This window comes from Musca autumnalis, unplaced genomic scaffold (assembly GCF_047663935.1).
Source record: "Musca autumnalis isolate F117 unplaced genomic scaffold, ASM4766393v1 scaffold_4, whole genome shotgun sequence".
In the NCBI taxonomy this organism is placed as follows: domain Eukaryota; kingdom Metazoa; phylum Arthropoda; class Insecta; order Diptera; family Muscidae; genus Musca; species Musca autumnalis.
In genome coordinates, this window is record NW_027411977.1 from 90206107 (window position 1) to 90230071 (window position 23965).

Consider the following 23965-nt stretch of genomic DNA (forward strand, 5'->3'; position numbering starts at 1 on the left):
AGGCAAGCGTAAATCATCAGGAAAAGAAACTCCAAGTGAACGAGATTCACATTAGCATCTCCAACAAGAACTTCCAAGATATCAAAGATTTACATTTGGAGAAGCTTTTGTGGATTTGCATTAAATGTTATTGCGATGTGTTTTAGAATAATTAAAAGTGTGTTTTCAATAAATGTCTTTGTTTTGTGAATGTGGTTTCATGTGTGGTAATCATAATCTTATGTTCTGATCGAGCGTGGGGTATCACGAAGAAGAATTCGAAATGAAAAGTTTTTTTTTTTGAGTTTTTACAAAGCAGTATGAAAGAGGACAACAAACCTGATATTTAAATGTTTCCATGGAGAGTAAATGTAGAAATTGTATAGGCGGGAATAGTAAATGGACGTTTAGTATGTTTTCAGGAGGATCCAAAGATAAAAACCAAGAAGTGTTTAGGAGGACAAGTAACGTGGATTTTATGAAGTTTTCGATGGGACCTAAAGAGGAAAGTAAAAGTTGATTTTTAAGGATTCCAAGGGGACCTTAAGAGGAAAACAAAAGTGATTTTTAAGGTTCTTAGATAGACCTCACCAGAACAACAAAGGTGAATTTCTATACAGTTTCAGGAAAGTTACCCTGGATTCTAAAAAAGGCATGCATGAGGACAAAATGTGGGCATTTTTAATGGTTTGTAAGAGGGTCCATGGGGGACAATAAACGTAAATTTTGTTTATAAGTTTGTATGAGGACACAAGGAAAAATCCGTCTGAAAACAATAAACGTAGTATTTTAAAGGTTTGTATGAGGAACTTTTGTGAGTGAGGTACCTGAAAAAGCCTATTATAGTCTATCTTCGAAATTGATCTCAGCTCGACAGAAATAATGCGATGTGCGAAGTTTGGACTAATCAATATCAGTCACTTTCGATAGTTGTAGTGTCCATCAGATTTAGTTGGTCACCATAGATTTTTTTTGAAGCTTTTGGACCAGTATATTTCAAGAATCATGAACTTATGGACAAAAACACCGCTTTAACAAACAAGACTCAACTTTTGAGGATACTTGATGCGCGTTCGAAAGAAATGTACTATGTCAAATGTGTTGGCCAAATCGGATACTCAATTCCATTTTAGTTGGTATCGACAAGTTTTTGCTTTTGGGCCTGAGTAGGCCGATATGGCCCATTTTCGAACATAAAATTTGAACAAAATATTACGGGTTGTCCTGTCAGGAGACGGCTTTAGTTTGAAACTTTTGACGCGGCATATTGTGTTATACTCAACTTAAAAGAACCGATTTACCATTTTTATAATTGGAATTGAGCAGCAAATGTGCAAATGTTTTATATTTACATTCATTAGATTTTCCTTAACATTCCCAGAAGATGTGTTGCATTTTGAGCCAAAACCAATAATGATTGATTTGACGTCTAATTTTGTTAAATTTAATTTTGTCAGTTATCCCTTCCTCAATTTTTCATTTCATTTATTTATTTTCTTCTTCTGTTTTGACATATGTGTATGGCAAAACAATGTGCGCCAAAAACATACAGCAATAGAATACTCGATATATGTTATCGATAACCAACAATTAATGGGAATTATTACAGGAGCATGGCGACATATCAATTATTTAACAGGACAATAAGAAAATTGTGTATATGTATAATTTTTTCAATTACTATTTGTTTTAAAATTCGTGATTAAATATTTGTTGAAAACCATAAACGAACATGTTTCCATGTTTTTTTTTGTTAATTTGTTTATTGTTGTGATATCGATACACTTGTTTTGAGTTTTCTATTGCTGCAAACTTTTGGGGCATTTTTTTTTTTGTTTTTCTGCCAAACATGATGCACAATTTCACCATGATAACAAGGAATTTATATATTTTTAGGATTTATGGCCTGTTGCAATGTTAAATAAATAAATTAAAGAGTTTGAGCAACTTATAATCAAATTGCAATTAGAATGTTCGCAGCGTTATCCAGGGTGAACGAAGAAGATTGAAATTATTTCGCTACGTATAAAACGAGCTGAACAAGAGTACCTCCTGGTCTTCTAAATGATCTTCTGATTCCTATTACAATATCTTCTGGAAATACTAGTTGATGAAAATAGTTTTTCTCCTCTATTGCTTGTTATCGAATTATAGGCAGTTTTTTAAAGTGATTTTTAGAAATGACCTCTGAAGAAAATAATTTTTTTCTCAAAATTCCTATTATAGATTTTTAAGGAATATGTATATCCTGGAAGCCCCCTCGGTGGCCTATCCAACGCTACCATCCATATCCTCTAACTATTTTTAGTTCTCAAATTATACGCCGTTTTCTAAAGTGATTTTTAGAAATGACCTCTGAAGAAAATAATTTTTTTCTCAAAATTCCTATTATAGATTTTTAAGGAATATGTATATCCTGGAAGCCCCCTCGGTGGCCTATCCAACGCTACCATCCATATCCTCTAACTATTTTTAGTTCTCAAATTATACGCCGTTTTCTAAAGTGATTTTTAAAAATGGCCTCTGAAGAAAATAATTTTTTTCTCAAAATTCCTACTATAGATTTTTAAGGACACTGCATATCCTGGAAGCCCACTCGGTGGCCTATCCAACGCCACCATCCATATCCTCTAACTATTTTTAGTTCTCAAATAATATGCCGTTTTCTAAAGTGATTTTTAAAAATGGCCTCTGAAGAAAATAATTTTTTTCTCAAAAATCCTACTATAGATTTTTAAGGACACTGCATATCCTGGAAGCCCGCTCGGTGGCCTATCCAACGCCACCATCCATATCCTCTAACTATTTTTAGTTCTCAAATTATATGCCGTTTTCTAAAGTGATTTTTAAAAATGGCCTCTGAAGAAAATAATTTTTTTCTCAAAATTCCTACTATAGATTTTTAAGGACACTGCATATCCTGCAAGCCCACTCGGTGGCCTATCCAACGCCACCATCCATATCCTCTAACTATTTTTAGTTCTCAAATTATATGCCGTTTTCTAAAATGGATATTTAAAAATGGCCTCTGAAGAAAATAATTTTTTTCTCAAAATTCCTACTATAGATTTTTAAGGACACTGCATATCCTGGAAGCCCACTCGGTGGCCTATCCAACGCCACCATCCATATCCTCTAACTATTTTTAGTTCTCAAATAATATGCCGTTTTCTAAAGTGATTTTTAAAAATGGCCTCTGAAGAAAATAATTTTTTTCTCAAAATTCCTACTATAGATTTTTAAGGACACTGCATATCCTGGAAGCCCACTCGGTGGCCTATCCAACGCCACCATCCATATCCTCTAACTATTTTTAGTTCTCAAATAATATGCCGTTTTCTAAAGTGATTTTTAAAAATGGCCTCTGAAGAAAATAATTTTTTTCTCAAAATTCCTACTATAGATTTTTAAGGACACTGCATATCCTGCAAGCCCACTCGGTGGCCTATCCAACGCCACCATCCATATCCTCTAACTATTTTTAGTTCTCAAATTATATGCCGTTTTCTAAAATGGATATTTAAAAATGGCCTCTGAAGAAAATAATTTTTTTCTCAAAATTCCTACTATAGATTTTTAAGGACACTGCATATCCTGGAAGCCCACTCGGTGGCCTATCCAACGCCACCATCCATATCCTCTAACTATTTTTAGTTCTCAAATAATATGCCGTTTTCTAAAGTGATTTTTAAAAATGGCCTCTGAAGAAAATAATTTTTTTTCTCAAAATTCCTACTATAGATTTTTAAGGACACTGCATATCCTGGAAGCCCACTCGGTGGCCTATCCAACGCCACCATCCATATCCTCTAACTATTTTTAGTTCTCAAATTATACGCCGTTTTCTAAAGTGATTTTTAAAAATGGCCTCTGAAGAAAATAATTTTTTTCTCAAAATTCCTACTATAGATTTTTAAGGACACTGCATATCCTGCAAGCCCACTCGGTGGCCTATCCAACGCCACCATCCATATCCTCTAACTATTTTTAGTTCTCAAATTATATGCCGTTTTCTAAAATGGATATTTAAAAATGGCCTCTGAAGAAAATAATTTTTTTCTCAAAATTCCTATTATAGATTTTTAAGGAATATGTATATCCTGGAAGCCCCCTCGGTGGCCTATCCAACGCTACCATCCATATCCTCTAACTATTTTTAGTTCTCAAATTATACGCCGTTTTCTAAAGTGATTTTTAAAAATGGCCTCTGAAGAAAATAATTTTTTTCTCAAAATTCCTACTATAGATTTTTAAGGACACTGCATATCCTGGAAGCCCACTCGGTGGCCTATCCAACGCCACCATCCATATCCTCTAACTATTTTTAGCTCTCAAATTATATGCCGTTTTCTAAAATGGATATTTAAAAATGGCCTCTGAAGAAAATAATTTTTTCTCAAAATTCCTATTATAGATTTTTAAGGACACTGCATATCCTGGAAGCCCACTCGGTGGCCTATCCAACGCCACCATCCATATCCTCTAACTATTTTTAGTTCTCAAATTATACGCCGTTTTCTAAAGTGATTTTTAAAAATGGCCTCTGAAGAAAATAATTTTTTTCTCAAAATTCCTACTATAGATTTTTAAGGACACTGCATATCCTGGAAGCCCGCTCGGTGGCCTATCCAACGCCACCATCCATATCCTCTAACTATTTTTAGTTCTCAAATTATATGCCGTTTTCTAAAGTGATTTTTAAAAATGGCCTCTGAAGAAAATAATTTTTTTCTCAAAATTCCTACTATAGATTTTTAAGGACACTGCATATCCTGCAAGCCCACTCGGTGGCCTATCCAACGCCACCATCCATATCCTCTAACTATTTTTTGTTCTCAAATTATATGCCGTTTTCTAAAATGGATATTTAAAAATGGCCTCTGAAGAAAATAATTTTTTTCTCAAAATTCCTACTATAGATTTTTAAGGACACTGCATATCCTGGAAGCCCACTCGGTGGCCTATCCAACGCCACCATCCATATCCTCTAACTATTTTTAGTTCTCAAATAATATGCCGTTTTCTAAAGTGATTTTTAAAAATGGCCTCTGAAGAAAATAATTTTTTTCTCAAAATTCCTACTATAGATTTTTAAGGACACTGCATATCCTGCAAGCCCACTCGGTGGCCTATCCAACGCCACCATCCATATCCTCTAACTATTTTTAGTTCTCAAATTATATGCCGTTTTCTAAAATGGATATTTAAAAATGGCCTCTGAAGAAAATAATTTTTTTCTCAAAATTCCTATTATAGATTTTTAAGGAATATGTATATCCTGGAAGCCCCCTCGGTGGCCTATCCAACGCTACCATCCATATCCTCTAACTATTTTTAGTTCTCAAATTATACGCCGTTTTCTAAAGTGATTTTTAAAAATGGCCTCTGAAGAAATAATTTTTTTCTCAAAATTCCTACTATAGATTTTTAAGGACACTGCATATCCTGGAAGCCCACTCGGTGGCCTATCCAACGCCACCATCCATATCCTCTAACTATTTTTAGTTCTCAAATTATACGCCGTTTAGTAAAAAAATTTCCTCTAAAGAATATAATTTTTTCCCCAAAATTCCTATTATCGATTTTTAAGGACAATGCATATCCTGAAAGGATACTCGATGGCCTTTCCAACGCCACCTTCCGTATTCTTTTACTATTTTTAGTTCTTGAATTATTTGCCGTTTTCTAAAGTGGGATCTGCATGTTTGTATGTATGTGGCTAACTGACATACGTATATATGTATGTGCGTATTTGTCAAATACGTTTTTACAACTTGTTTACATGCAGTTCTAACTGTTATACTACACAAAACGTATTTGTTATACAACGCCGCTGGTTTATGTCTTCGCTAGTTAAATACGTATTTATTTTCACGCACATCTTATATCCTTCGTATCAAAATAATTATCCTTATAACAGCGTTTATCCCGAAAACACTTAAAATCGCGACATCGGGCAATATTTTTTAAAGATTTTAGTAGAGCAGGGGATAGCTCTTTCGATAAGCTTTCCAATGGTACCCATCTTGTCCCGGCAGAATTTTCCTTAAAGGATCTGTGGTTAAAATAATTATCCTTATAACAGGGTTTATCCCGAAAACACTTAAAATCGCGATATCGGGCAATATTTTTTAAAGATTTTACCAGCGCAGGGGATAGCTCTTTCGATAAGCTATCCAATGGTACCCATCTTGTCCCGGCAGAATTTTCCCTTATATCCTTTATATCAAAATAATTATCCTTATAACAGGTTTTATCCCAAAAACACTTAAAATCGCGACATCGGGCAATATTTTTTAAAGATTTTAGTAGAGCAGGGGATAGCCCTTTCGATAAGCTTTCCAATGGTACCCATCTTGTCCCGGCAGAATTTTCCCTTATATCCTTTATATTAAAATAATTATCCTTATAACAGGGTTTATCACGAAAACAGTTAAAATCGCGACATCGGGCAATATTTTTTAAAGATTTTACCAGCGCAGGGGATAGCTCTTTCGATAAGCTTTCCAATGGTACTCATCTTGTCCCGGCAGAATTTTCCATTATATCCTTTATATCAAAATAATTATCCTTATAACAGGTTTTATCCCAAAAACACTTAAAATCGCGACATCGGGCAATATTTTTTAAAGATTTTAGTAGAGCAGGGGATAGCCCTTTCGATAAGCTTTCCAATGGTTCCCATCTTGTCCCGGCAGAATTTTCCCTTATATCCTTTATATTAAAATAATTATCCTTATAACAGGGTTTATCACGAAAACAGTTAAAATCGCGACATCGGGCAATATTTTTTAAAGATTTTACCAGCGCAGGGGATAGCTCTTTCGATAAGCTTTCCAATGGTACTCATCTTGTCCCGGCAGAATTTTCCCTTATATCCTTTATATCAAAATAATTATCCTTATAACAGGTTTTATCCCAAAAACACTTAAAATCGCGACATCGGGCAATATTTTTTAAAGATTTTAGTAGAGCAGGGGATAGCTCTTTCGATAAGCTTTCCAATGGTACTCATCTTGTCCCGGCAGAATTTTCCCTTATATCCTTTATATCAAAATAATTATCCTTATAACAGGTTTTATCCCAAAAACACTTAAAATCGCGACATCGGGCAATATTTTTTAAAGATTTTAGTAGAGCAGGGGATAGCCCTTTCGATAAGCTTTCCAATGGTTCCCATCTTGTCCCGGCAGAATTTTCCCTTATATCCTTTATATTAAAATAATTATCCTTATAACAGGGTTTATCACGAAAACAGTTAAAATCGCGACATCGGGCAATATTTTTTAAATATTTTACAAGCGCAGGGGATAGCTCTTTCGATAAGCTTTCCAATGGTACCCATCTTGTCCCGGCAGAATTTTCCCTTATATCCTTCGTATCAAAATAATTATCCTTATAACAGCGTTTATCCCGAAAACACTTAAAATCGCGACATCGGGCAATATTTTTTAAAGATTTTAGTAGAGCAGGGGATAGCTCTTTCGATAAGCTTTCCAATGGTACCCATCTTGTCCCGGCAGAATTTTCCTTAAAGGATCTGTGGTTAAAATAATTATCCTTATAACAGGGTTTATCCCGAAAACACTTAAAATCGCGATATCGGGCAATATTTTTTAAAGATTTTACCAGCGCAGGGGATAGCTCTTTCGATAAGCTATCCAATGGTACCCATCTTGTCCCGGCAGAATTTTCCCTTATATCCTTTATATCAAAATAATTTTCCTTATAACAGGTTTTATCCCAAAAACACTTAAAATCGCGACATCGGGCAATATTTTTTAAAGATTTTAGTAGAGCAGGGGATAGCCCTTTCGATAAGCTTTCCAATGGTACCCATCTTGTCCCGGCAGAATTTTCCCTTATATCCTTTATATTAAAATAATTATCCTTATAACAGGGTTTATCACGAAAACAGTTAAAATCGCGACATCGGGCAATATTTTTTAAAGATTTTACCAGCGCAGGGGATAGCTCTTTCGATAAGCTTTCCAATGGTACTCATCTTGTCCCGGCAGAATTTTCCCTTATATCCTTTATATCAAAATAATTATCCTTATAACAGGTTTTATCCCAAAAACACTTAAAATCGCGACATCGGGCAATATTTTTTAAAGATTTTAGTAGAGCAGGGGATAGCCCTTTCGATAAGCTTTCCAATGGTTCCCATCTTGTCCCGGCAGAATTTTCCCTTATATCCTTTATATTAAAATAATTATCCTTATAACAGGGTTTATCACGAAAACAGTTAAAATCGCGACATCGGGCAATATTTTTTAAAGATTTTACCAGCGCAGGGGATAGCTCTTTCGATAAGCTTTCCAATGGTACTCATCTTGTCCCGGCAGAATTTTCCCTTATATCCTTTATATCAAAATAATTATCCTTATAACAGGTTTTATCCCAAAAACACTTAAAATCGCGACATCGGGCAATATTTTTTAAATATTTTACAAGCGCAGGGGATAGCTCTTTCGATAAGCTTTCCAATGGTACCCATCTTGTCCCGGCAGAATTTTCCTTAAAGGATCTGTGGTTAAAATAATTATCCTTATAACAGGGTTTATCCCAAAAACACTTATAATATATATATTTATATTTATATATATTTTTTAAATATTTTACCAGCGCAGGGAACAGCTCTTTCGATAAGCTTTCCAATGGTACCCATCTTGTCCCGGCAGAATTTTCCTTAAAGGATCTGTGGTTAAAATAATTATCCTTATAACAGGGTTTATCCCAAAAACACTTATAATATATATATTTATATTTATATATATTTTTTAAATATTTTACCAGCGCAGGGAACAGCTCTTTCGATAAGCTTTCCAATGGTACCCATCTTGTCCCGGCAGAATTTTCCTTAAAGGATCTGTGGTTAAAATAATTATCCTTATAACAGGGTTTATCCCGAAAACACTTAAAATCGCGACATCGGGCAATATTTTTTAAATATTTTACCAGCGCAGGGGATAGCTCTTTCGATAAGCTTTCCAATGGTACCCATCTTGTCCCGGCAGAATTTTCCCTTATATCCTTCATATTAAAATAATTATCCTTATAACAGCGTTTATCCCGAAAACACTTAAAATCGCGACATCGGGCAATATTTTTTAAAGATTTTAGTAGCGCAGGATATACCCCTTTCGCTAAGCTTTCCAATGGTACCCATCTTGTCCCGGCAGAATTTTCCATAAAGGATCTGCGGTTAAAATAATTATCCTTGTTACAGGGTTTATCCCGAAAACACTTAAAATCGCGATATCGGGCAATATTTTTTAAAGATTTTAGTAGCGCAGAGGATAGCCCTTTCGATAAGCTTTCCAATGGTACCCATTTTGTCCCGGCAGAATTTTCCTAAAAGACCCTAAAAAATATTTTTTAAAAAGAAACCCTTTTTTGAGTAGTTCTGTTAACATTAACAGTGCTCTGCTGACGCGCTGTTAGCCAAAAGCGTTAACAGAGCGGTTTGTGTCTCCGCTACAGAGGTTTGTGTCTTCGCTAATTAAATACGAATTTATCTTAATGGACATGGTATTAGTCTCAATATCCCACCGAAATGGCTGAAATTTTGTATTTAGTCCAATAGAACGGTACCTCCCGATTTTCGGTATTTTCAAGGATTTACCGCAACCGTTTCCGCTATAAAATATTTGTGCACAAAATTGTCGGCACGTTTTGATATAGGACCTATAGAATGAATGACAACGCATGATTTTTGGTACTTTTAAATTTTCAGCCACATTTTCGAACTGAAATGGCTAAAATCTGGTTTCAATTTAATATATGGATGTGCTTTCACGATATACATCTCACGAATAAGTGGTGAAAGGACTTGAAGGCAATATGAAACAAATTAACAGATGAACTAGCTCGAGGAGGTTCTAAGTCTGTCGACCTTCCACTTGATGAAACAGTCCGGCCACCTATGTGCTATTATTTCGGCAAACTTCGTGAGATCTGCATCGTGAAAGCGCATCAAATATGGTCATTGATCTCCCGTCGTACAACGACCTACCTCTAATTACTCGACAAGTTAGGGATGAAAATAAGTGTGGGACTTATAACCAAAGAGTCCATATGTGAACCGGTATGTACAAGGTATGGACCAAATCGGTTACTGCCTTCAAGAATCATCGTGCACACCATATTAGCGGAAAGTTTTGAACTTTTGGACTTCGAACTTAAACTATGTTTGGACAAAATATTACAAAGGCCAAATTTTAGACCGAATTGGCTGAACCGCTCCAGCCAGCCAGATAGGCGGATTAATCTACTCGGGATCTAGTCCAAACATACAGGCATACATGCGGCCTAAAACTATTATATCGATGATGTACATTTTGGACGTATGGAAGTGTTTATATCCTCGTTAGTCCAAAGGACTGAGGGTATAATGAAAGAGTGATCCGATATAGTCCACCTTCGTAGTTGATGTGATTTTGGTTGGTTGGTTGCCGTAGTTTTTGTTTTAGCTTTAGGGTAATTATCCCTGGAAATTTGGACTTACCGCTGAAAAATTATACTGTCGTAATATACATAAGCCGAGAGGGTTGCCTGCTGAAGCAAATCTCCAAACAATTTAAGACATGTCTCTATACTGTTCTTTGAGGAGATTTAACATTTTTTGCGGTACCCGCAGCAGTGGACCAATATTATCCTGCCCTAAAGGGGAACTATCTGTAGTCCTTTTTTGGAACCTCATGATTTATTCTCTGTTTTTTTTTTTCATGATTAAAGGAGAGAATCGCAGGTCTTAGGCATCGTTGGGATGTGGAGTAACCGGGTGGGTGGATGTAGTGGTACAGCGTGAAAAGACGTTACTAATGCAGTTTGGCTCGTAAACGTCCTCCCCACATTGTAACTGGTGTGCATGGCTAAACGTATGTATGTTGGTCAAGTACCTAGGTGGTCACATTTCGATCGTCTAATGAATAAGCTGACAACTGTTGCGGCTATGGTCAGAAGGATTTTGCGAATAGGCTGGTACTTGACCAGATGTTCTGTGCTGTTCCATTCGATGCACCTATGTGTTCTGCCTTGGGTCGGAACAAACTATTGTTGTGTCAGCGGGTTACCATGTTAGCATTTTTGGCAGTGCGCAAGACTGTGCACTGCAAGTGGTACTTGGCGCCATACCCCTCGATTTGGATGCGAGATGTAAAGCTATTCTGTACATGTTGAAATATAGGTCTAATGTGATAGGTGGAGGACTATGGGGACGAATATTGATAATGACGTAAGAATTTATTTGTCACGCTACGTTCGTATTGTACCCGGCAGACTTCTTGTTTTCTTACTGATTGGAAATGGCTATGAATCCATTTTTGCATGTCAGATCCATCAATTCCACGTTTTCTCCGTTCAAAAGGCGCAGGTTTGAACCGATGTGTGAGAGCTCATATTGTCATGGTGCACAATGACTCGTCGTCGATAGTTCGTTTTTTGAGTTTATCATGAGACTTCAGGCAAATAAAATGTAACGTACCACTTAGAATTAACCGGCCTACGTTACTTAAGATGTATAGTCGCCACATGGTCAGTTTCGAAAACTTTAGAAGAAACAGGCGACCTTTGGCTTCGAAGTGCTTCTTCCATAATAACCTTTGCTGAAGTTGTGTCCTTCGAAAACCAGCAAGGTTGATTGCTGTTTTGTCCAAGATTCGTCTGTGATGTTCTTATAAGTGTCGTCTGAAGCACCGAGATCGTATTCACAATTTCTTTGCACAAATCGGCAAGAGCCTTTTTTGAGCGATTGGGAAATTGTGGTGGATCTAACGGAAAATCTCATTTTTGCATGTAATATCAAACGTTAGTTGGTGGAGGAGATGCACAAGGATGCCTCTATTGCACGGTATATAACATCACGATCTTGCATTATGCATTCACGCACGGCTTAATTTTTTCTGGCACAACGACCTTTGGACGACCCTCACAACCTTCGTTTCTTAGCGAGTGGCCACGATTGTCACAGTTGTTCACAGTGCTATACATATATAGGACGTTCCTTTATTGACATACAAAGATTTAATTTGATCGATGTACTCTTTCTGCGATTATCCACGTCGATGAAATCAGTTTCGTTCATTAAATTTAATTAGCAGTTGTTTGGAGGTTCCTACCAAAAAATCCAATTTGTAGATCCCTACAAGCGGCGACATCATTTTTTTTCAAAGACAACAAATGTACAACATTTATAAATGTTTAGATGCAAAATCACTTTCCTAATTTTCCCTACATTCCCATTATTTGCTCTCGTATTTCCTCTCTTGTTTGGTGAGAGCATCTGTGTTATCTTTTTCTTTTGAATGGTCTCATCGGCTCACCATCACATTGACACTGTATCAAAAAACCACAACACAACAACCTGAGTGAAATACAGCTAAACGCTTTACGCTAAACTACCACTGTCGTAACAACTAACAATCAAACATCTACAGTGCGTTTGTTGTCGAAAAAAAAAAACAAAGTGATTGGCTGTACGATATATGTAGTTCGCATCGAAAACTTTTTAATTTCTTCAATATAAAGACAACATTTAATATCTCAACCCAGTGCTGATAGACTCAAGATGTACATTACATGGATTACTAACATCCCCTTTTAATATTTTTATATATTTTTAGCAACATCTAACGGAATTTCTGTTAAAAAACGTAAATCTCAACACAACAACGCACCCACCCACTTACTTTCACTATAATTAAAAAAAAAAAAAAATCTTGCTTAAAATAAAAGGAAACAATAACGAAACAACAACGCCAGATTTCTTCCACGAGCTTCAAATCTAAGTGTTTGCATTTATATCTCAAAAATCAATTTCATTATTAATACCAAACCGCCAACAGTCTGAAGGACTTATTATTTAGATGGCAAAACGGATGTATATAAATAAATTGTTCAACGAACGGGTGTGAAGAATACTCATGCCAGAAAAAATTTGCAAACACAATCAATTTTCTTCTGTTGTGTGCTTCAAATCAAAATCACTGTGAAGAAGGAGTGAGTGGGTTCGTTAGAAGCTGTGGTTAAATTGAAAACAAAGTGGAATACTGCTCCTGTTCTCCTGACAACAAACATACTATTTGCGGATACATCTCTACACATCATCTCTATTACATCTTCGCCACAAAAGGGGTTTCGCCATAAAACCATAATAGTTTAATAGGCGCAACCCAATACCAAATTAAATTTTTCCTGTTGTTGGTAACATTCGATGAGCGTTTCGATGTCACTCGTACAAGGTGGAGCTGCTGGTGGTGCGCCACAAGGTGCTATTTTGGCTGCGGCCGCACCATATTATCAGCCACCGGCTGTACCGCAGGATGTACAACCAGATCGACCCATAGGCTATGGTGCTTTCGGTGTAGTATGGTAAGTAGAAGTTTCTTTCATTATAATAATAATCCCAGCAAACCAAATTTCTGATGTCCGAAATCTCTGAACACTAAATGGTCTTCACTAAATGGTCGCATTTAAAGGTCTGCAAATTAGTGCAACTTTTTTCATAAGTGAAAGAGAATTTGAAATGGTGAAATAAATCAACCATTAGTGTATTATTGAATATAGTACTAAAAAGTAAATAAAAATATGTCACACGGCAAGCATTTCGAAAAACTGTTAAGAAATTCAAAGTTTAAATTCGTTGTTGACTGAAGATATTCATAAATGATGAACAATTGTGTATTCTATATTAATGATGTTAGACATGAAAATGGTAAATTAATAATTTAGATATTAATTCCATTCCAAAATCCAACGAAAATATAAATGGAAGAGAGCCCAACGTAACATAGCTCCTGAATACTTCGTTGCAATCAAGGAAGACAACCTTCCTCCCCAATCGAATGACGTTTTTAACGAGACATAAAAGTGTTTACATATTAATGTGATACAGTTCGCGTTGCAGAAATTCCCCCTTCTCACAGTTTTAACAAGATTTTACATTTAGCACCATATACAGCAAAACTCCGCATCTGTCAGGAAAGACATTTCATTAAGTCTTGTCCTAAATTTTCAAAAATATATGTATGTATGTCAAAACGAGAATAAGTGAAGCTCGCCAAAATGGATTTTCTTTTAACTGGCTCTGGGTCTTTCTCTAGTTCTAGGAATGTGGCTGTTTCGATTGGATTAACCACCGATCTACTGAAGTTAGTTGAGTAGTTTTGGCATGGCATTTTAAACAATGCAGTGAGTCGTGCGGGCCTTTACCGCATTCTGGGCAGATGTTTTGCACGGTGTTATCGACCCTTGCCCTATAGGAATTCAAACGGCGGAACCATCCCGAGCTTCACAGTATCAAAGGCTTTTGATAAGTCAAGCGTCACAAACACTATTCTCCGATTGAGTCTTCGACTGATATGTGTGGAGATGGCGTGCATCGCTGTTGTCGCGCTGTGCTGCTTACAGAACTCACGCTGATGATCGGTATCTGAATAGCTATTTCTAACGCTGGGGAGGACTTAAGCCTCAAGCGTATTTGCTACGGGTGACAAAAGCGAAATCGGTCAGTACGACCGGCATCCTTGTCTGACTTCTGTAGCGGGGCCACCCTACCCATTTTCCAGATTTCAGGAACGGTGTGGGTGGCTAGCGACAGGTTGTGCCGACTCTCGGCACATCAAGCAGTTTCAGCATTACCATTGAGATTCCATCAGGGTCCAACGCTTTGGAAGATTTAGCGTTCCTGATGACACTCGCAACATCATCCATTGTTAATTGCGGTGGTTCATCCTCGGCAGGAAGAGATAGAATGTGAAATAACTTGCGCACCTATTCGGATCAGTCAACGTAACGTCGCCAAACGTGACTAAGGTCCTATCTTCCTTCTTTCCGGGGTTCGAGAGTTACTTAACCATTGACCACAATTCACTTATTCCGGATCGAATGTTGCAACTCTTCAGATGATTTATCCACTTGTTCAGCTTATGCACACCGACCAACCTGTTAACTTTCAGTGTAAGCATCCTGATTGTGGGGTTACTGGGGTTTGCACGACGAGGCTCATCACGCTCATTTGCTAATCCCGTCGCCTCTGCTGGGAAGTTTTATCTCACTTCGGGTGTTCGGCCAGCAGGTATATGGCTAGCGGCTGCAGCAGTGATGATGTCTCGGAACTTCCTTTCTGCTACCCGAATATCAGAAGCGTTGGGCAGATCTCTGAAGCGGTGATTAGTGAACTCTCTGAGACTAGGCCAATTAGCTTGACGAAAGTGCGGCATTCAGAGGCGATGAAATCGGACGGTCTGCTAATGAAGACAATTATGAGGAGATGGTCTGATCCAAGATAAATGACGCGTTGCCATGCGACGTTATTTTTCAGACCAGGTTACACGATGGTTTTGTCTGGCGAACAGTGCCACTCTATGCTAATTCTGGTAGGGGAGTCTTTATTGACCTTGCAAAACTTCGAGCCATCAATCTTTTCAGCCAAAGCTATACTCCTCTGGCCATAGTCTAGGGCCGAATGCCACAACTCATGATGTGCAACGCTGCGTACAATATTCCAACCCTGATACGGGGATTTATATGACGTAACGTATGATTCCCTGGTGACTAGTCCTCGACAAGTGCCTTACCAAAGGTTACAGTATGATAGAAGTTACGAATTCGAAGAATTTAATGAGCGGAACTACGGAACTACTAATGAAAGAAGATGATCATTCTTCCTGGAAGGAGCATAAACAACGTCTCCGTTCCTTAAATCGATTTATGAGACATATTGTATGCCCAAACTGTGAAATTTACAAAAGAGCCATACGAGGTCTTCGATCAATCTTGGATATCCGTAATACAAAAGTGATGAAATTGACCATCGAAACTTTTTTACAAGAAACCAACCAATCGGACTGTAGAATACGTAAGAAAAGGTCTGATGCAGTTATAGAATTTACAAAAATTGACAGTGAGTATTTTTAGACAAATATAAGAAGTCATAACATCTAAAGTATAGGAACCCTGAAAAATGCCTTGCAAGAAGAATGGGGAAAAATTCAGATATCTTGCACCGAAAATTTACTTAAATCTTTGCCAAAAAGGCTAGAAGCTGTAAAAGATAACAAAGGATGTCATACCAAGGGCTAAAACCCTAAGAAATCCTTTTTGTTTCATAAAACTCTTAGAGTGGATACTTTTCACTGTGAGGTAGAAATCGATGTGGTTTAACAATTTTTATTTTACTCGAAATTATTTAATTTTATTTTAGTTAAGACCCTAATGTAAAAATATAAAAAAGAATGAAATCGCTATCATTAATTAACTCTTAGCAATCGCAGTTTTAATGAAAGAAATTGAAGTGGATACTTTTGACTGTGATTCACTGTATGATCCCAGGATTATTGATTTGGAACATTGATCTATCTGTGCTATTTGCGCTAGTGCAGCTTTTGTGAGTAGAGTTTGTGTGTACAACTAATGGTGGTGCTTCGGTGTATGCTGCGAATTTCGTAAGCAGGAATGTCTTAGAAGCACTGTTGGGCAGAAATGCTCGGACTCATACACAAAAGTGTAAAAAATACATGAGTCTCTCGCAATTTGCCCACCAATGCTTAGAAGCAATATAAGAAAAAGGTTTTGAATTAAGAAATGAGACACAGATTAAGAAATGCTCTCGAAATCTGGCGTAGCGCAAGTCGACTTTCGATTAATCGATTTTTTGGTTTGAAAAATCTAAAAATCAAAGCCGATCTTTGACATCTCCGAAAGTCGAAAGATCGATTTTCTTTTTTTTAATTTTGAGTTTTTTGCAGTCTGTTCGATAACAAACATGTTCAATAAAAGAGAATGAGCAAGAACTTGCAAATACTTTTTGCTTGCGAAGTTATGGAACTGACCTAATTAAATCGAATGATAGAAAGTCGATTTTTGAGATCTAAGTACAAATCAAAAGATCGATTTTTGAGATCGAAGTAAAAATTAGAAGGTCGAAAGATCGATTTTTGAGTTTTAACTAAAAATCAAAAGATCGAAAAGTCGGCTTTTGTAATAGCTAAAGCAAAATAAAAAGAAATAAAATACAATAATAAACAAGTAAAAAGTCGTTAAGTTCGGCCGGGCCGAACTTTTTATACCCTCCACCATAAAATAGTCTTAATTAAAATGGAAAAATTAGGGTCCTTTAGGTGGAACAACTTTTCGACAATGGATAGACTCCTACTGCCTCGCACTATTGCTTAAATTACACTGTGAACACAAATGTTGGGGCAGAGATAATTCCTTTTGGAGATGAAAGCCCTTGGTGTGTGTATATTAAAAACCCCGAAGGACAGATGCGCCGTGAGTCGAACTTCCGCGTTATGGCGTGATGAAGTTTTTGCAAGAGACCCTGTAAGCCATCATGAATTAGCATTATATCTTTGTTTGTTGTTTTTGTAGAGCACTTAAGCAACAGTGATCAAAGATATAACGCTAATTCCTGATGGCCCACAGGGTCTCTAAAAAAAATTTCATCACGCCATAACGCGGAAGTTCGACTCACGGCGGATCTGTCCTTCGGGGTTCATAATATACTCACCAAGGCCTTTCTTCCCCTAGAGGAATTTTCCGTGCCTCAGATTTTCACCTCCATTTTGTTGCACAGTGTTATCTAATCTAATCTAAAAAAAATGTGTTCAGCAATGTGAAAGGTACCACCTACGGGGCTATATCAAAGAGTCAACCTATCTTTAAATTTTTTGGCGAAAAAGTTTTATAGCCGAAGGGAACTTCAAGAGTCAAATTGAGGGTAGTTTCATCAAAACAATGTAGACCCTCAAAAATGGACCCATGTTGACAAATTTTAGTGAAGAAATTTCGTGACTACTGAAAATTCCCGAAAGTCGGGAGGTACAGTTATATGGGGGGATATACCAAAACATGGACCTATATTGACGATTATTTTTGAATAGGCAAAATTGTAGCTAAAATTCTCAAAATACCGATCATTACAGCTAGTTCGGTTAAAAATTGCAGCTAAAATTCTCAAAATACCGAAAATCGGGAGATACCGTTATATGGGGGCTATACCAAAACATGGACCTATGTTGACGATGTTTCGTTGGAGATGTTTTATGACCACTGAGAACTTCAAATGTCAAATTACAGCCAGTTCGGTTAAAAATTGTAACTAAAATGCTCAAAATACCGAAAATCGGGAGGTACCGTTATATGGGGGCTATACCAAAACATGGACCTATGTTGACGATGTTTGGTGGAGATGTTTCGTGACCACTGAGAACCTCAAATGTCAAATTGCAGATAGTTCGGTTACAAATTGTGGCTAAAATTCTCAAAATACCGAAAATCGGGAGGTACCGTTATATGGGGGCTATACCAAAACATGGACCTATGCTGACGATGCTTGGTGGAGATATTTCAGGACCACTGAGAACCTCAAATGGCAAATTACAGCTAGTTCGGTTAAAAATTGTAGCTAAAATTCTCAAAATACCGAAAATCGGGAGGTACCGTTATATGGGGGCTATACCAAAACATGGACCTATGTTGACGATGTTTCGTGGAGATATTTCATGACCACTGAGAACCTCAAATGTCAAATTGCAGATAGTTCGGTTAAAAATTGTGGCTAAAATTCTCAAAATACCGAAAATCGGGAGGTACCGTTATATGGGGACTATACCAAAACATGGACCTATGCCCATATCCTTTGGGATATAACCCTAGGAACCCTAAGTGCCAAATTATAGCTAATTCGGTCTGCAAATGTGGCGAAGAACGTCAAAATACCTCAAATCCGGTGGTACCGTTATATGGGGGCTATACCAAAAAGTGGACCGATATAGCCCATCTTCGAACTTGACCTGCCTATGAAAAAAGACCCTCGGGTGCAAAATTTCAGCACTCTATCTCAATTATTGTGGACGCTAGAGTGATTACAACAGACGGACAGACAGACGGACATGGCTAGATCGTCTTAGATCGTCTTATCCTTATCAAGAATATATATACTTTATAGGGTCGCAAATTATTAGTTCGATGTGTTACAAACAGAATGACAAACTTAATATACCCTCCATACTATGGTGGAGGTTATAAAAATTAAACCAGTAAAATAAAAAATAAGAAACAGTGAAATTTAGTTTGTTATTGTTTTTTTAAACAACCATGTTTGTTTTTTTGACATTGCTGCCAGATCTACTATTTTCGTTACTTTTGTGCAAAACTTGTTACGTGAGAGCAATTTTTACAGTTTTCTGAGAGAAGAGAGAACTTCTCTCTTCTGCTACTTTTACTATTAAAAAGGTAAAGGAACAAAGCTAATATGTATCCCTAATCTGGCGTCATTAAAACAAGACATAAGGATGAAGAAGATGAAGAGATGGGCTGTAGTATGTTCAGGTGTTCCAATAAAGAGTTCATGTAGAGTACTGGTTAATTTTAAAGAAATGATCACGTATAATAATAAAATTTAAAAATCATTTCAAACTACTTCTTAACAGGTAATATTGAAACCTCTACCAAAGTTATAACTTTCTAAGCCACTCATCAATCTTTTTACTTATTATACCTACTGACAAAATGGTATTGAGGGGGTGGAGGAAAAATAAAACGGAGTAAATAAAATACTATGCATTAAAAAAACACCATAAAGACCCTTCTGACTAATGGCTATTGATGATGATGAAAAGAAGGAGTCGTTCCTTCAAACATCTAACTACATATGTAGTGGCTGGCTATCCACCCATGTGTTCAGACATAAAATTTTCCATTCACGTGTAGAACGGCATTTCCGGATATAATCAAATGAAAATGTTTTTTTGTTGGTGTTTTTATTCTGACATTCTTTCAGGCTGTCAGACATGCGGTCAGGCCAGGCAATAATGCAACCAGACTAAAAATGAAACAAGACAGCAATGGAATGGAGAAAAAAAAAACATCAAGCAGGCAGGGAAAAATACCGTTCATTACACCATCGAAAAAAAAACCAAAACAACCAAATAAAGCTGAAAAAAATAATAAACAGTCTCGTAAAAGAAAAACAACTCCTAAAGACGGGTTAAACAAAAATCCCAACCAAATTCTCTTCAAAAAGAAGTAGTAAAACTTTTTAATGCAAAACTTGAATGCACCATGCCTTCCATCCATACAAACAACGCAAACACGTTGTAATCTCTGTATAGATGCGCGCATACGCGTCATCATCAACATAGAAATCTGCAAGTGAGTGAACGAGTGTTAAAGACCCTTCTTCGACGTCGTCTTCTTTTTCTTCGCCTCCTTTGGGGTTTTTGCATGGCGCAAACAAGAAGCCAAAAGGCATTATTATTACTTTGCTTTTGGAAGACACCAAAATAATGTTTGGTTGGATGGTTGTTGTCTGTATACTCTATGTTTCCACCACTCTTCGTTGTCGACGATGAGACAGACATCAACATCATCATGCTGGTCGGTTGGTATTCCAACACCAGTCAACTGTTGTTGTTTTTTTAACTGCTGCAGCAAACAACTTCACACATAAAACGTAAACTTTATCAAGCCTAAGGCTGGCTGTTGGCTGACTACATGCATTGGGGACAGAGGTGGAAGCGAGTCGATATTCGGTCGGCGGCGCGCCGCCGCTACTCTATTTTTTAAGGTTTTAGCCGCCGCCGATTGCATCGGCTCAAATCGGCTAAAAACCGCCGCCATCAACTCGACTGGAATTGTCGCGCGCCGATATATTTTAATCGGTTTAACAGAAAAAATGCTGATTACCATTCTAATTGTCAAAATGCATTATTTTGAATAAAATCACATACAAAACGTAAAGCAGAAATTCACAGTAATGCGTTATTGTTAACAAATTTTGACTTTTATTTTTATTGCAAGTTTCCTAATACCACTATGACACAAAATGGAATTCAAAGTCTGGGGGTGGAAAATTCCTTTTGAAGATGAAAGCCCTTGGTGAGTATATTAGTCCCGGTCCACACTAGAGTTATTTCATTGAAAAAATTGCATGAAATTGTGCGTCTCTAGATCGACCTCCATAGTAGAGTAAAATCATAAAATTGCTGTTCGATTTAAGAACACCTAATTTCATGAAATTTTTTAGTGAAATTCACGCTAGTCTGGACCGGGACTTAAGAACCCAAAAGGAATTTCCCCATAGGTCAAGTTTCTGAGACATCGCGTGATGGATTTTTTTAGTTTTCCCTATAATACTTGGGAAAGTAGCTTCATATCTCTCATTGGCGTTATTGTAGCTTCGTATTGAGAATACATGTCTTCAGACAAATCGATTGGCGAATCTTTTTGAAGAATATTTCATTCTTCTAACTCAATACCTTTCATATCATTTTCCTCCTTTATTTCTTGAACCGTAGTAGAAGTATTATTATTATACTTTTTTCTTTATGAGGATTCGTTTATATATAAACGTACTATTACTAACAATTTTAATACTTTTAAAATTTGTTCCTTAACTAGGCGTTTACACCAGACAGTTTGTCTTCAAATACAACTCTGATTTACTAACACATACATACATTTGTCGTTTGTCTCCCAGCTGTCCATCATTTTTTCACAGACAGCCGACAAGTTTTTGACATTTTTTGTAAGAATAAGTGAAATAATATAATTGAAAGATATTGAAAACAAAAGAACATGAACAAAAACAAAACATGTGAACGGAAAACAAAAAGAAATCGACGATTTTCATTCAAAATTTTAGAACTGCTTTGCAGTTGTCGGGACGCCTACGTCACACAGGCAAGTTGTGGGATTTTGACAATCAATAGATGAACTCAACTGTCCTGTCATTTGTAAACGCAAGGTTATACATTTTTTAAGCAATAAAATGTTTTTGTACAACAAAAGCATCGTTACCGTAATTTTTAATAGTAAAACTCGTAAAAGAGAAAACTGTAAAAAAAAATTTCTAACACAAAAGTTTTTTCAGATAGTTCGGGAACGGAAAAATGGAAAATACGTAAAAAAAACTGGAACAAATGTCAAATCGGCGTATCAGCCAATCAAACGCCGGCAACCATGCTACTATTTTTTACACGCTCAAATTTGTCGAGTAAAAAGTTTTTAAAGAGAGCGCCATTCAGCGCCATTCAGCGCCATTTTTGTTTAAAGAGAAGTGAACATTTTACAACTTTTTTGTGTACGGGAACGGGTTTTCGGGTAAAATGTGTAAAAGTCGTAAAAATTGTAAACACTTTTTAGTTCTGGAACAAAGCTAAAATATACCAATATTAGCCGCCAGTCGGTAAAATAGTCGGCGCGCCGCCGCCGATTGGCTACCACATGAACTGAGCGAGCGAGCCGAAAAAAGGGGTCGGCTTCGTTGTCTGATTGGGGAGGAACAAAACAACCACAACATCAACATGGGTAGTGATAACTGGAGATAACTCAGTGATTCGTTTTTAGTTAACCATGTCAGAAGTATCAAAATCGATGACTAGAACACCTTGTCGATCTCATCTCTTTTTGGTGGACTTTCTTGGATAATTATGTTTCTTTAAGAAACGTTAGCAATTAACTAATGGTAGGGAATATATACATAAAGTGAAGTGTTGTTCCAAACATCCGAAAAGAAAAACATCTGCATCTACTAGATCAAGGAAAATGAAAAATAACTAAAGATGCAATAAAATCCTCCGCGAACGAAAATACAGTTGTCCTGATGAAATTCCTAACGGAATACTAAAAATGATAAATGATAATAATATTATCTGTTGACAAAACCAGAGAATAACCTCAGGTTTGGCTGAAATTCACATTTATAACCATTCCAAAAATCACACTCTAGACGATTGAGTCACGCCGAAAGAGATTTCTGATAATTATACTTTAACGGATATATGAAAAAAAAAGAAATGAGCGAAGCACAATTTTGTTTTAAGAAGTAAAAGGATCCCCTAAAGCTCTATTTTGAGTGCATGCATTGGTTCACAAACCGAACCTGGTAATTGATCCTTTCCTTTACGTGCAAGAATCTTAAATGTTTACCACTTCAGGTTATAGACACAATAATAGACCGTTTTTTGAAGGTCATGACTATCAATCTGCTCAACCAGCACTATACCCCCTCGTCGTTTCCGAGGACCAAATGCCACAACTCATGATAAGCATGAGGTCCACGGAAACGACCAGGGGGTATAGTGCTGGTTGAGCAGATTGATAGCTCTACGTTTGGAAGTCCCCCCAAGACGAGACGGTTTGGCAGGGTCAATGAGGACGCCAACAGAATTAGCTGAGAGTGTCAGAGTTCGCCAGACATAGCCATTATGTCACCTGGCAACCCCTCGTTACCATCTCCCCATAATTGTTTCCATTATCAGACCGCCCGATTTCATCACCTCTGAACGCCGCACTTTCATCAATCATGGGACAGATAATTGGCCTAGTTTCTGAGAGTTCATTAATCACCACCCAACCCTTCTGATGTTCCGGTACGGAACGTTCCGAGACATCTTCACTGACGCAGCCGCACGCCATATACCTGCTGGTTGAATACCTGAATGCAAACCACACTTCACTGCATAGGCGACGGGATGAGCGAAAGACATTACGATAATTTGCTAATTCCGGTGACACGAGAGTCGGGGAACTGTGAGTGGAAGCTAACAGATTGGTCGGTGAGCATAAGCGGAACAGGTTAGGTTATGTAGAGAAGAGGGGTGATTCAAGATCACCACATGTCCTTAAAAAGAAAGGACATACACTTAAGCCAGAAGAGGCCTGTTGTGCACTCTAATTGTATGTGTCCTGAAAGTTGTTGTTGCTAGTTTAGGAGTTCCGTCCCATTGACGTAGTCCCTCAAGTTTTTGAACCTGATGTCCTTGATTTGGTCGAGTCCTGTAATTATGTCGTTTCCCATTAGTTGAGTTCTCAACTTTGTGAAAGCCTGGCAGTGGCAGAGATTGTGTTCCAACGTTTCGTTGTCCTCGCCACATGCCCTGCATTCACTATTCTCTGCACAACCTATCCTGTGCAGATGCGCTTGTAGTCCTAGGTGCCCTGTGAGGACACCGATCAGTCTACTGATATCCCTTTT

At 37.2% G+C, this 23965-nt stretch overlaps 1 protein-coding gene across 19 annotated transcripts in view; it reads left to right on the plus strand.

Annotated features, from left to right (window-relative positions):
• Positions 1–23965, plus strand: part of nmo (serine/threonine-protein kinase nemo) — a 447619-nt gene that overhangs the window by 17832 nt on the left and 405822 nt on the right. For all 19 annotated transcript variants that reach the window (XR_012412919.1, XR_012412920.1, XR_012412922.1 and 16 more), the window contains one exon: positions 12606–13353. Coding sequence is in view for 15 of the 19 variants with exons in the window: in XM_073987000.1 (XP_073843101.1) it covers positions 13196–13353 (158 nt within the window). In the remaining 4 variants the exon portion in view is untranslated. The remainder of the gene's footprint in view (positions 1–12605; positions 13354–23965) is intronic.